The 13,158-nt window shown below is 41.7% G+C and overlaps 1 protein-coding gene across 20 annotated transcripts in view; it reads left to right on the forward strand.

Annotated features, from left to right (window-relative positions):
• caska (calcium/calmodulin-dependent serine protein kinase a) overlaps positions 1-13,158 on the forward strand; it is a 208,996-nt gene that overhangs the window by 153,770 nt on the left and 42,068 nt on the right. For 11 of the 20 annotated variants that reach the window (XM_046363152.1, XM_046363136.1, XM_046363224.1 and 8 more), the window contains exons 6-7: positions 873-975; positions 12,955-13,133. In XM_046363152.1, coding sequence (XP_046219108.1) covers positions 873-975; positions 12,955-13,133 — 282 coding nt within the window. The remainder of the gene's footprint in view (positions 1-872; positions 976-12,954; positions 13,134-13,158) is intronic. The other 9 variants (XM_046363205.1, XM_046363144.1, XM_046363292.1 and 6 more) reach the window with 1 other exon arrangement.

Genomic DNA, 13,158 nt, shown 5'->3' on the forward strand with positions numbered 1-13,158 from the left:
TATACCTAGATCCTATCCCTAGATCCTATACCTAGATCCTAATACCTAGATCCTATACCGAGACAGCTTCTCATTTGCTCAAACTTTTTTCTTTGTTTCCCGATGTACAATATTATGTCTGACTTTCCACTGTAGTGGGGTACTTCTGGGTTTCAGGGTGGGTGTGAGGGTGTGTCTTGTATTTAGATTATATTTTATTGGTGGGTGTCTCCTTTAATGGTTTAAAATAGAACATCCTTCTGAGGTCGCTATGTGTGTCTTTAAGCGTCATTGTGAAGTCAAAGGCAATTTTTGGGATTGTGTGCACAATTACTTATTTTATTTGACCAAGGCCTCTTTTTCAAGAGAACCCTTCATGAACACAATGTATAAAAAATGTACAACATGCGAACATACAGCACAATACAAACATACCATACTACAAGCCGTTTCAGAACAAACACATTCTTCAACAATGAGGACCTTCATTAGCAACTTGAACTGCCCTTTGATGCGCCAGAGCATCTGTAGATCATTCCATTTACGGAGCGATTTCCCTAATTCTGTAGTGGTCAACAGGACCTCTAGAGTTATAGCCATCCCTGTGATCAGGTCTGGTGGCTCGTATGTCTGTAATTTAAAGTAAAGTCAAATATGGCGGAAGTTTGCACAATTGGGCTTTATGAACCAAAAAGAGAGCTGTGCATGATCTGCGAGACTTAAGCGATGTGCGATGTGTACTGAACCTATTGCCAATAATGAAGCGTAGATCACTATGATAAGCCATTGGATGCATTTTAAATATCATACTGGCTATTTCATCAAAAATGTAATATATTGTTCTCTCTCTCTCTCTCTCTCTCTCTCTCTCTCTCTCTCCATTTGTCCTCCAGCCCCACTGTGTCCTCCTGGCGTCTAAAGAGAACAGCGCTCCAGTGAAGCTGGGAGGGTTCGGCGTGGCCATCCAACTGGGAGAGTCAGGACTGGTGGCTGGAGGTACACAACACATTGCATGCTGGGAATGTCCCTGTGCATCACTCAGATGTTTGCAGATCTGAATTGGGACTGGCTGTCAGGCTCCGTCCAATATCCACACTAAAATACCACATGGAACCAAGCAGAATGTACCGGCCATGCATTCTACATGGTTTTCCTACTATGGATATTGGAAAAGAGGCTATATCGAGTTAATGTTCCACAATGCTCTCTTACCCACTAACACAGGATACACAGCTGCAGTTGTTGCGCTCTATCCAATCCTACCGCAGAACACACAGACAGTGAGACAAACCTGCCCATCAGCGCAGAGGATCAGACTTTGTTTACGTAAGACAACAGGTCTCACATTTTTTAGTTGAGAAATACTGCACCAAACACCTTAGCTAGATGTACAATTGCATGACTTAAACCTCCTTGGCGAAAACGTTAAAATGAATTACAAGATTTCTTAAATTAGATTCATTCAGAATATTCTGAGGAAGTAATACTGGCTTTGTTCCTATGGTGTCTCATGGGGGACAGATATCAGTAACTGCCACATTGAACCACACCAAGACTTAAATCAAGTTGTTTTTAATGAGCAACAGAGAAACACATGCGTAATCAGTGTGTTCAGTCGCTCCAAGGGTAACGCCACATGTAGTGTACCAGATGTATGAATGAATTGTTAGGTTAACATTTCATTTGAATGAGTGTTTTCACAGCAGACAAGATAAACCAACAAAATATGCTCCCCGGTGCCTGAATCAGGGAGGGAAATATATTTATCTTCATCCCTGATGCATTGTAATGCATTACTCATGTTTTTGACACATCAGCCATCAGCTTTCGTCACACATTGGTTTGACCCAACAATCAAATTTCCTCTTACTAACAAATCAAATTGTATTTTTTCACATGAGCCAAATACAACAGGTTCCCTACACCTTACAGTGAAATGCTTACTTACAAGCCCTTAACCAACAATGCTGACACGTGTGTTTTAACAGGACGTTGAAACTACACACCTGTGTACGTGGGCTGACCTTAAAATAGGATTTAGACCTGACTTTGTCTGGTCAATCATGTTAGCACACACAAACAAATTGCCAAAGACTCCAGCCACCCAAGACTGTTCACCATGTTCCGTCCAGCAGGCAGTACCGGTGCATCAAGGCTCAGTCCAACAGACTCCTAAACAACTTCTATCCCCTGGCCATAAGGCTGTTAAATGGCTAATAACTACTGCTCTCCCTCTCCCACAGACTATCCACACGGACTCTATGCCCATCCACAGGCTCTACCCACTCACTGCCACTCTTACTCACACGCACCTACTCACATACACACACCCTCACTCACAGACTCATTACTAATTACCACATGCTTACACCCAGTAAGCAGGACAGGAAAATTGTACAATTCACACACAAAATAGTACAATTCACACACTTGTCAAGAGAACATCCCTGGTCATCCCTACTGCCTCTGATCTGGCAGACTCACTAAACACAAATGCTCCGATTGTAGATTAAGTTTCACTGTTGAAGTGAATTTAAAAAACAAGAAAACCCTTCCGTCTGGGTTGCTTAAAAGGATCGGACCCTTTGTTTCAATTTTCACCTAAAATAACATATCCAAATCTAACTGCCTGTAGCTCAGGACATAATGCAAGGATATGCATATTCTTGATACCATTTGAAAGGAAACACTTTTACATTTGTGGAAATGAGAAATGAATGTAGGAGAATATAACACATTAGATCTGGTAAAATATAATACAAAGAAAAAAACATGCTTTTTTTAATCATCTTTGAAATGCAAGAGAAAGGCCACAATGTAAACTCAGCAAAAAAAATAAACGTCCTCTCACTGTCAACTGCGTTTATTTTCAGCAAACTTAACATGTGTAAATATTTGTATGAACATAAGATTCAACAACTGAGACATAAACTGAACAAGTTCCACAGAAATGTGACTAACAGAAATTGAATAATGTGTCCCTGAACAAAGGGGGGTCAAAATCAAAAGTAACAGTCGGTATCTGCTGTGGCCACCAACTGTATTAAGTACTGCAGTGCATCTCCTCCTCATGGACTTCACCAGATTTGCCAGTTCTTGCTGAGATGTTACCCCATTCTTCCACAAAGGCACCTGCAAGTTCCCAGACATTTCTGGGGGGAATGGCCCTAGCCCTCACCCTCCGATCCAACAGGTCCCAGAAGCGCTCAATGGGATTGAGATTCGGCTCTTCGCTGGCCATGGCAGAACACTGACATTCCTGTCTTGCAGGAAATCACGCACAGAACGAGCAGTATGGCTGGTGGCATTGTCATGCTGGAGGGTCATGTCAGGATGAGCCTGCAGGAGGGGTACCACATGAGGGAGGACGATATCTTCCCTGTAACACACAGCGTTGAGATTGCCTGCAATGACAACAAGCTCAATCTGATGATGCTGTGCCACACCGCCCCAGACCATGAAGGACCATGAAGGACCCTCCACCTCCAATTCGATCCCGCTCCAGAGTACAGGCCTCAGGGTAACGCTCATTCCTTTGACGATAATTGCGAATCCGACCATCACCCCTGGTGAGACAAAACTGCGACTCGTCGGTGAAGAGCACTTTTTGCCAGTCCTGTCTGGTCCAGCGATGGTGGGTTTTTGTTGTTGCCATCCTGTACCTGTCCCACAGGTGTGATGTTCGGATGTACCGATCCTGTGCAGGTGTTGTACACGTGGTCTTCCACTGCGAGGACGATCAGCTGTCCGTCCTGTCTCCCTGTAGCGATATTTTAGGTGTCTCACAGTACGGACATTGCAATTTATTGCCCTGGACACAATTTATTGCCCATGCCTCCTCGCATGCCTAAGGCACGTTCACGAAGATGAGCAGGGAACCTGGGCATCTTTTGGTGTTTTTCAGAGTCAGTAGAAAGGCTTCTTTAGTGTCCCTAATGTTTTCATAACTGTGACCTTAATTGCCTACCGTTTGTAATTTGAAGGAGTTTGAAATGATTTATACTTTTACTTTAGATACTTAAGTAGATTTTAGTGATTACATTTACTTTTCATACTTAAGTAGATTTAAAATCAAATAGTTTATACTTTTACTCAAGTAGTATTTTACTGGGTGACTTTTGCTTGAGTCATTTTCTTTTAAGGTATCTTTACTTTTACTCAAGTATGACAATTGAGTACTTTTTCCACCACTGCTTACACCACACGCACACAACCCCTCACACCTACACTGCTGCTAAAATTATTATTGATTAGATGTATTACTACCATTAAGCTGCTGTTAATTGGTTATTGATTGCCATTTACAATTGCTTCTATCTATTTATCCTGCTCCTGGTCACTATTATTCCTGTTTATATATTAGTATCTACTGTATCTACCTCAACTACTCCAGTGTCCTTGCACACTGTACATTTGGTACTGGTACTCACCCTGTATATAACTTACACTGTCTTTATTCTTCCTTTCTTGTCTCATTTTTGGGGGGGAGGTGCAAGTAAAGCATTAAAGCATTTCACTGTACTTCAAATCAAACTTTATTTGCCACATGCGCCGAATACAAGTGTAGACTTTACCGTAAAATGCTGAATACAACAAGTGTAGACTTTACCGTGAAATGCTGAATACAACAAGTGTAGACTTTACCGTGAAATGCTGAATACAACAAGTGTAGACTTTACCGTGAAATGCTGAATACAACAAGTGTAGACTTTACCGTAAAATGCTGAATACAACAAGTGTAGACTTTACCGTGAAATGCTGAATACAACAAGTGTAGACTTTACCGTGAAATGCTTACTTACAAGTCCTTAACCAACAGTGTAGACTTTACCGTGAAATGCTTACTTACAAGTCCTTAACCAACAGTGTAGACTTTACCGTGAAATGCTGAATACAACAAGTGTAGACTTTACCGTGAAATGCTGACTTACAAGCCCTTAACCAACAGTGTAGACTTTACCTTGAAATGCTGACTTACAAGTCCTTAACCAACAGTGTAGACTTTACCGTGAAATGCTTTACTTACAAGTCCTTAACCAACAGTGTAGACTTTACCGTGAAATGCTGAATACAACAAGTGTAGACTTTACCGTGAAATGCTGAATACAACAAGTGTAGACTTTACCGTGAAATGCTGAATACAACAAGTGTAGACTTTACCGTGAAATACTTACTTACAAGCCCTTAACCAACAGTGTAGACTTTACCGTGAAATGCTGAATACAACAAGTGTAGACTTTACCATGAAATGCTTTACTTACAAGTCCTTAACCAACAGTGTAGACTTTATCGTGAAATGCTTCCTTACAAGTCCTTAACCAACAGTGTAGACTTTACCGTGAAATGCTGAATACAACAAGTGTAGACTTTACCGTGAAATGCTTTACATACAAGCCCTTAACCAACAGTGTAGACTTTACCGTGAAATGCTTTACTTACAAGTCCTTAACCAACAGTGTAGACTTTACCGTGAAATGCTTTACTTACAAGTCCTTAACCAACAGTGTAGACTTTACCGTGAAATGCTGACTTACAAGCCCTTAACCAACAGTGTAGACTTTACCGTGAAATGCTTTACTTACAAGTCCTTAACCAACAGTGTAGACTTTACCGTGAAATGCTTTACTTACAAGTCCTTAACCAACAGTGTAGACTTTACCGTGAAATGCTTTACTTACAAGCCCTTAACCAACAGTGTAGACTTTACCGTGAAATGCTTTACTTACAAGTCCTTAACCAACAGTGTAGACTTTACCGTGAAATGCTTTACTTACAAGTCCTTAACCAACAGTGTAGACTTTACCGTGAAATGCTTACTTACAAGTCCTTAACCAACAGTGTAGACTTTACCATGAAATGCTTACTTACAAGTCCTTAACCAACAGTGTAGACTTTACCGTGAAATGCTTTACTTATAAGTCCTTAACCAACAGTGTAGACTTTACCATGAAATGCTTACTTACAAGTCCTTAACCAACAGTGTAGACTTTACCATGAAATGCTTACTTACAAGTCCTTAACCAACAGTGTCGACTTTACCGTGAAATGCTTACTTACAAGTCCTTAACCAACAGTGTAGACTTTACCGTGAAATGCTTACTTACAAGTCCTTAACCAACAGCTCAGTTCAAGAAGAAAATATTTACCAAGTAGGCTGAAATAAAAAGTAATAATAAAAAGTTACAAATTAAGAATATAAATAACGAGGCTATATACAGGGGGCAGTGATAACGAGTCAGTGTGCAGGGGTACAGGCTAGTTGAGGTGATCTTGTAGGTGGGGGCGAAGTGACTGCATAGGTAACAATCAAACAGCTAGAGGCAGCAGTGTACGGGGGGGGGGGTGTCTATGTAAATTGTCCGGTGGCGATTTTTATGAATTGTTCAGCAGTCTAATGGCTTGGGGGTAGAAGCTGTTGAGGAGCCTTTTGATCCTAGACTAGGCGCTCCAGTACTGCTTGCCGTGCGGTAGCAGAGAAAACAGTCTATAACTTCTGTGACTGGAGTCTCTGACAATTTTATGGTCTTTCCTCTGACACCAACTATTATATAGGTCCTGGATGGCAGCAAGCTTGTCCTCAGTGATGTACTGGGCCGTTTGCATTACCCTGTGTAGCACCTTACAGTCAGATGCAGAGCAGTTGCCATACCAGGCGGTAATGCAACCGGTCAGGATGCTCTCGATGGTGCAGCTTTTGAGGATCTCATGACCCATGGCAATTTTTTTCAGGCTCCTGAGGGGGAAAAGGTTTTGTCATGCCCTCTTAACAACTGTCTTGGTATGTTTGGACCATGATAGTTCGTTGGTGATGTGGACACCAAGGAACTTGAAACTCTCGACCCACTCCACTACAGCCCCATCGATGTTAATGGGGGCCTGTTCGGCCCACATTTTCCTGAAGTCCACGACCAGCTCCTTTGTCTTGTTCACATTGAGGGAGAGGTTGTTGTCCTGGCACCACACTGCCTGTTCTCTGACCTCCTCCCTATAGGCCAATAATTTTGCACGCCCAATTTGTCATTTTTTGATTTGTAAAAAAAGTTTGAAATATCCAATAAATGTCGTTCCACTTCATGATTGTGTCCCACTTGTTGTTGATTCTTCACAAAAAAATACAATAATGTTTGAAGCCTGAAATGTGGCAAAAGGTCGCAAAGTTCAAGGGGGCCGAATACTTTCGCAAAGCACTGTAAATAGTCATATTAAACATTCATGAAAATACAAGTGTCTCACATGTATCGAAAGCCTAGAATCTTGCTAATCCAACTGCATTGTCAGATTTAAAAAATGATTTACTGCGAAAGGATACGATGCGATTATCTGAGCATAGAGCCCCATAAAAAAAATAAAACATTTAAACAGCACAGGCGTAACATAAGCACAAACTGCATTAAAATCAATCGTTTACCTTTAATGATCTTCGTCTGTTTGCAATTCCAATGCTCATTGTTACACAATGAATGATCTTTTGTTTGATCAAATTTGTTTTTATAGCCTAACACGAAACATTTTGTGAACCGCTTGTGTCGTGAATTCCGTCTCATTCCATTTTTGACGACACATTCCAGGTAAATAACGCACACAGAACGTGACTTTTCCAGTCATGTTTGGTTTCACTGCAATCAACTGGTTTGTTTGTAACACAATCAAACCTGATGGGCCATTTCGAGGGACGTATTGACTGAAAGAAACCGATTTGAAGACAACAAGTCATGACATCATTGTGCACCAATGATTTGCCCGCTGTTTCGTTGATTGACTGTCTTTTAACCCAATGACCACAGATCGTCTTGAAATCTAGCTGGGTAGATAGCCAATGAGTTGAGCTAAACGGCAATACGCCATGTTTATGTGTTGCAAGACCAACCCATGTAGTAAGCTTCAGCGTAAAGTGAGTCATTCGCTATTGAAGTTTCATACCGGAAGAAGCTGCGCATATTACACACTGCAGTGTTTGGTGAATGTGCAGATTCAGCTGTTTATATATCAATCAGTATGGCGACTAAGTCAAGGAAAGCTAAATCTAAGTCTAGATATACAGATGTACACACCATTTTTGAATAAATTGATTGGGAAGGTGAGACAGAGATTGTTGTAGGACGCTTCATTTAGAGATTGTGGAGGAATATTTTTTGAACGGGAGAGGACATCGTTTCGGACTGGTAAGTTCTTATCATGCTAATGCCCTTGTTTGAAAATAATAATATAAAATATTATTTGTGATTTATTTTATTTTATTTAGAAGCAATATATAAACATGCAATGTCATGAAATGTGAGATGCGTGTGTCTGCCGCCCCACCCCAACCCACATGACATAGCCTATTTGAGGCTGTTGAGGAGAGGGCAGGACCACATCAATGGCCAAAGTGAAATGGCGACAGTAGATACAGCTGGTCTGTTGTAATATAATAAAGCAGTAGATCTAGCTGGTCTGTCATAATATAATAGAGACAGTAGATCTAGCTGAAATGTCATAATATAAAAGAGACAGTATATCTAGCAGGTAACAATAATATTATAATATATTCAACTGTCAACCTTCAACTCTCTATATATATATCTGTTTATTATACCTGTTGATACAGGGCTCATATGTGAAACTATTCTAACTGAACTTTTTCTTTCACAGTGACACTGACTCCGAATGGGAGTCTTATCCGGTGTCCTGTGTGAATTTAGGTATGCTCTCTCTAATTCTCTCTTTCTCTCTCTCGGAGGACCTGAGCCCTAGGACCATGCGTCAGGACTACCTGGCATGATGACTCCTTGCTGTCCCCAGTCCACCTGGCCTTGCCGCTGTTCCAGTTTCAACTGTTCTGCCTGCGGCTATGGAACCCTAAACTGTTCATTTTTACTCTTGAGGTGCTGTCCTGTTGCACCCTCTACAACCACTGTGATCTCCACCCGGCACAGCCAGAAGAGGACTGGCCACCCCTCAGAGCCTGGTTCCTCTCTAGGTTTCTGCCTTTCTTGGGAGTTTTTCCTAGCCACCGTGCTTCTACACCTGCATTGCTTGCTGTTTGGGGTTTTAGGATGGGGCTATATAAATAGATTTGATTTGATAGACGACTGAGGGTCTTCCAAATATTGAAAGTGTGTAAATAGTTACCCATTTTATTTTGTAAATGTATATATATATTTTTTCATATATTTTTTAATCAATTATTTATTTTTTTCAACCAATTTTTTTTCTTCATATTTTTTCTCAATTCTTTGGGTGGGGGGGTGTTAGAATACCATTTTGGTATTTTGTATATAGTTATTTGTTTTAAAATGTATACCTTCACCAATTTGGCCACTTGGGTACATTTGGGCTACTTGTGTGAGTACTGTTGCCCTCTTATATTTTTCACTGAAATTGTCCCCATCTGAATGTTTGTTTTATCTTGTTCATTTTAAAGATGATGATACAAAAATAAATGTAAAAAACGTATGGTTTCTTTCATTGTTTTATCTAAACCAGATGTATTGTGTGTTATTATCCTACATTGAAATCACATTTCCACAAACTTCAGAGTGTTGTCTTTCAAATGGTACCAAGAATATGCATATCCTTGGTTCTGTGCCTGAGCTACAGGCTGTTAGATTTGGGTATGTCTTCAGGTGGAAATTGCACAAAGTAGGAGGGGAGCTGCAATAGGTTTTAAGAGACGGTATCAGCAACATTATGCACACAATAAGTTAAAAATAACGTATACCAAATACTTAATTTTTTTACAAAATTGCACAATTGGTTGGGAGAATGTAGAACGTCAGCCATGTTCTTCGGCACCATCTTCCAGTGTGCATGTGACATATAACTTCAAACTTGAAAACGCACACTCAGAAGCGTAGTAAAGAGTTGTAGTAGAATATTAATATCAATGATGTTCCAATTTCTTTGGTAGTTTGTGGCTTCTGAAGCCAGAAGAAAGACCACTTCTTCTTTCCTATTCAGTAGAATTGACATTCTGTTCAGAAAAAAGAAGTGATATTCTGTGTGTGAGCATGTGTGTGTGCGCATTCATGTGTCCATGACTTACTTGACTTAAAGGGGAACTGCACCTGCTGATTTGGCCTAGTTTTTTTTTTGCTTTCTCCTCAAGAAATGGGGGTGGCCAGCAAGAAATGGGGGTGGCCAGCAAGAAATGGGGGTGGCCAGCAAGAAATGGGGGTGGCCAGCAAGAAATCCTTGCCAACACCAAGACACACCCATCTGTCAGAACCTTGCCCGCAGCTGTTTCCCCCGACTCAATCACAGCAAACAAACCTCCTGCCGGTTGAGTTCATTTAGATTTTCTAAACTAAGTGTTTTGATAGCTTCCTGACCAGGTTAGGTGGTCTTTTTGTGATGTTTCGGGGATATCCTAGCAAATAATTGTTGTTGGCAGGGCTGTTGCTGGCACAATGTCTGTGGTTAAGTCAGGTGGAGGCTTGTTTGGAATTTCCTCAAAGTGTTATCGCCAGCACTCCATTTCTTGGGATTTTTTGGTAAGAGGGTTTCCCGTTTATCTCTAATGGGGTGGCTTCGGCTCCTGTTCTTCCCAGCCAGCTGTCCGGTGATCTTGTACAGCTCCTTGGAATTTTGTTGCTTTGGCTGCTGCCTCCACCTCGCTAGAAAGCTGTTCCTTGTGTGCTTTCTTTTCCCTCTTTCTGACCAACTTATTTCTATGTCTGTATTCCTGCTGCAGACTTCCTCTCTTGGTGCCTTCCATTTCCCATTTGAGTTTGGTCTCCCTCCTTGCCTATTTCTATCCAGGTGTCATCTGACACTTGTCTTTTCCCACTAAAACTGACTTTGCATAGATCCATTGTTGAGGGAAAATGTTGATACGATTGGGATGTTTTGTTGTCTCACTTAGCTATCTTAAGATGAATACGCTAATTGTATGTCGCTCTGGCTAAAAGCGTCTGCTAAATGACTAAAATGTACCTGTGATTGTCTTTTCTCCTAACTTCCCTGTGGCCTTGTACTTCTTCACCAGTTCTTGTGATGGCATTCTTGCATCTTGACCACTTGTCATCTATGTTTTCTCCCAATACTCAAAATATTTGACATACGCCAGGAACGGGGAATACTGTATCTGGCTATTTTGTACTTTTCTCATCTCAAATCGCCCCTGTGTCCAACTGCCAACTTCATCCTGAATTATCCTATCAGTCGATGTCGGCCCCTCTTTTGACTGACATCCAGGAGCAGTCTCCCCCATTTCCTGGTTATTGTTATGTGATCAATCTGTTTTTTTGTGGGCCAGGCATACCCATGTGGCTTTATGGGTGGGTTTTTGTGGGAAGAGACTTCCGCAAATTGTTCATTAAAAGTAATTTCCTCAGCATCTTAAATAAGCATGCCCCTTTCAATAAAATGTAGAGCTAAGAACAGATTTTGCCCTTAGTTCACTTCAGACCTGATTGCCCTTGACCAGCACAAAAACACCCTGTGGCGTACTGCACTTAGCATCCAATAGTCCCCACGATATGCAACTTTTCAGGGAAGTCAGAACCAATACACACATTCAGTTAGGAAAGCAAAGGCTAGCTTTTTCAAACAGAAATGTGCGTTCTGTAGCTCTAACTCCAAAATGTTCTGGGACACTGTCAAGTCCATGGAGAATAAGAGCACCTCCTCCCAGCACTAAAGCTAGGAAACACTGTCACCGCCGATAAATCCATGATAATTGAGAATTTCAACAAGCATTTCTCTTCGGCTGGCCATGCCTTCCTCCTGCCTACCCCAACAGCTCCCCTGCAGCTACTTGCCCAAGCCTCCCCAGCTTCTCCTTCACCCGAATCCAGATAACTCATGTTCTGAAAGAGCTGCAAAACCTGGACCCCTACAAATCAGCTGGGCTAGACAATCTGGACCCTCTCTTTCTAAAATTATCCGCCGCCATTGTTGCAACCCCTATTACTAGTCTGTTCAACCTCGTCCAAGATTCCTAAAGATTGGAAAGCTGCTGCGGTCATCCCCCTCTTCAAAGGGGGTGACCCTCTAGACCCAAACTGTTACAGACCTATATCCATCCTGCCCTACCTTTCTAAAGGCTTCGAGAGCCAAGTTAACAAACAGATCAGTGATAATTTTGAATCCGTTGTGCAATCCGGTTTCCGAGCTGGTCACCGGTGCACCTCAGCCACGCTCAAGGTACTAAACTATATCATAACCGCCATCGATAAAAGACAATACATAACCACCATCGATAAAAGACAATGCTGTGCTGTCAGACTTCAACAATGCTCAGGTTGTATCTTCTCATCTCTCTAGCTAGTTGTGACAGCTTTCCTGTCTGGTAAAATGTTCTGACATTCCAGCATCCAATTCTCATTCTTGACTGTTCTTTCAGTTGAGTTTGGGCACCCTTTTAGAGTAGTCTGTTCGGCTAAGGTGAGGTGAGGTTGTGTTTCCGTAGTTTTGCTTTCTGAAATAGTTTTTGAACTGAATGGGTGACTAGAAATTTTCAAACTACCAGATCTTTGGTAACTTTCAAGGATTTTATGCAATCTATCACAAGACGGGTACTTCAGATTTTCACAGGTGTCTGTAATTACCTCTAACCCTCTGTGGCCTTTTCACATGTAAAATATAAGTAATTAAATAAGATTATCCCCAAAATTACCAGTTACAATAGATTGCCATAGATTTTCTGTTAATTACCAAAATAACCAAAGATTCCGGTAACTGTGGTAAATTACCAGTAGCTTCGCAACCCTTTCCAGGCTGCTGTGCCCACTGTTATCTTCAGTGGTCGTAGATCATTTTCCTTTGTAAGGCTCCATGATCAATAGGCGGACTGTGCTTCGTCTGACCCCTCACCCTAGACCTGTCCGGTTTGGTCAGAACTGCTGGGAGTTACCTCCCACCTGCATAGCTCTGAGGGGTCATTGAGGTACATAAGCCCCCTCACCACGACAAGGTGACAGTCCCAGAGGAGGGCCACTTGTCCACACGTGTGTATGACTGAATGCGTGTCTACCCTTTGTCTCTTCCCTACAGGTCGTGTAGGAACACCCCACTTCATGGCCCCAGAGGTGGTGAAGAGGGAGCCTTATGGTAAGCCAGTAGATGTGTGGGGCTGTGGCGTCATTCTCTTCATCCTGCTCTCTGGCTGCCTGCCCTTCTACGGCACAAAGGAACGCCTGTTTGAAGCCATCTGCAGAGGCAAATACAAGGTAGTAGTTGATTTACAAAACGCCACCA

The sequence above is a fragment of the Oncorhynchus gorbuscha genome, linkage group LG01, assembly GCF_021184085.1.
Source record: "Oncorhynchus gorbuscha isolate QuinsamMale2020 ecotype Even-year linkage group LG01, OgorEven_v1.0, whole genome shotgun sequence".
Lineage (NCBI taxonomy): Eukaryota > Metazoa > Chordata > Actinopteri > Salmoniformes > Salmonidae > Oncorhynchus > Oncorhynchus gorbuscha.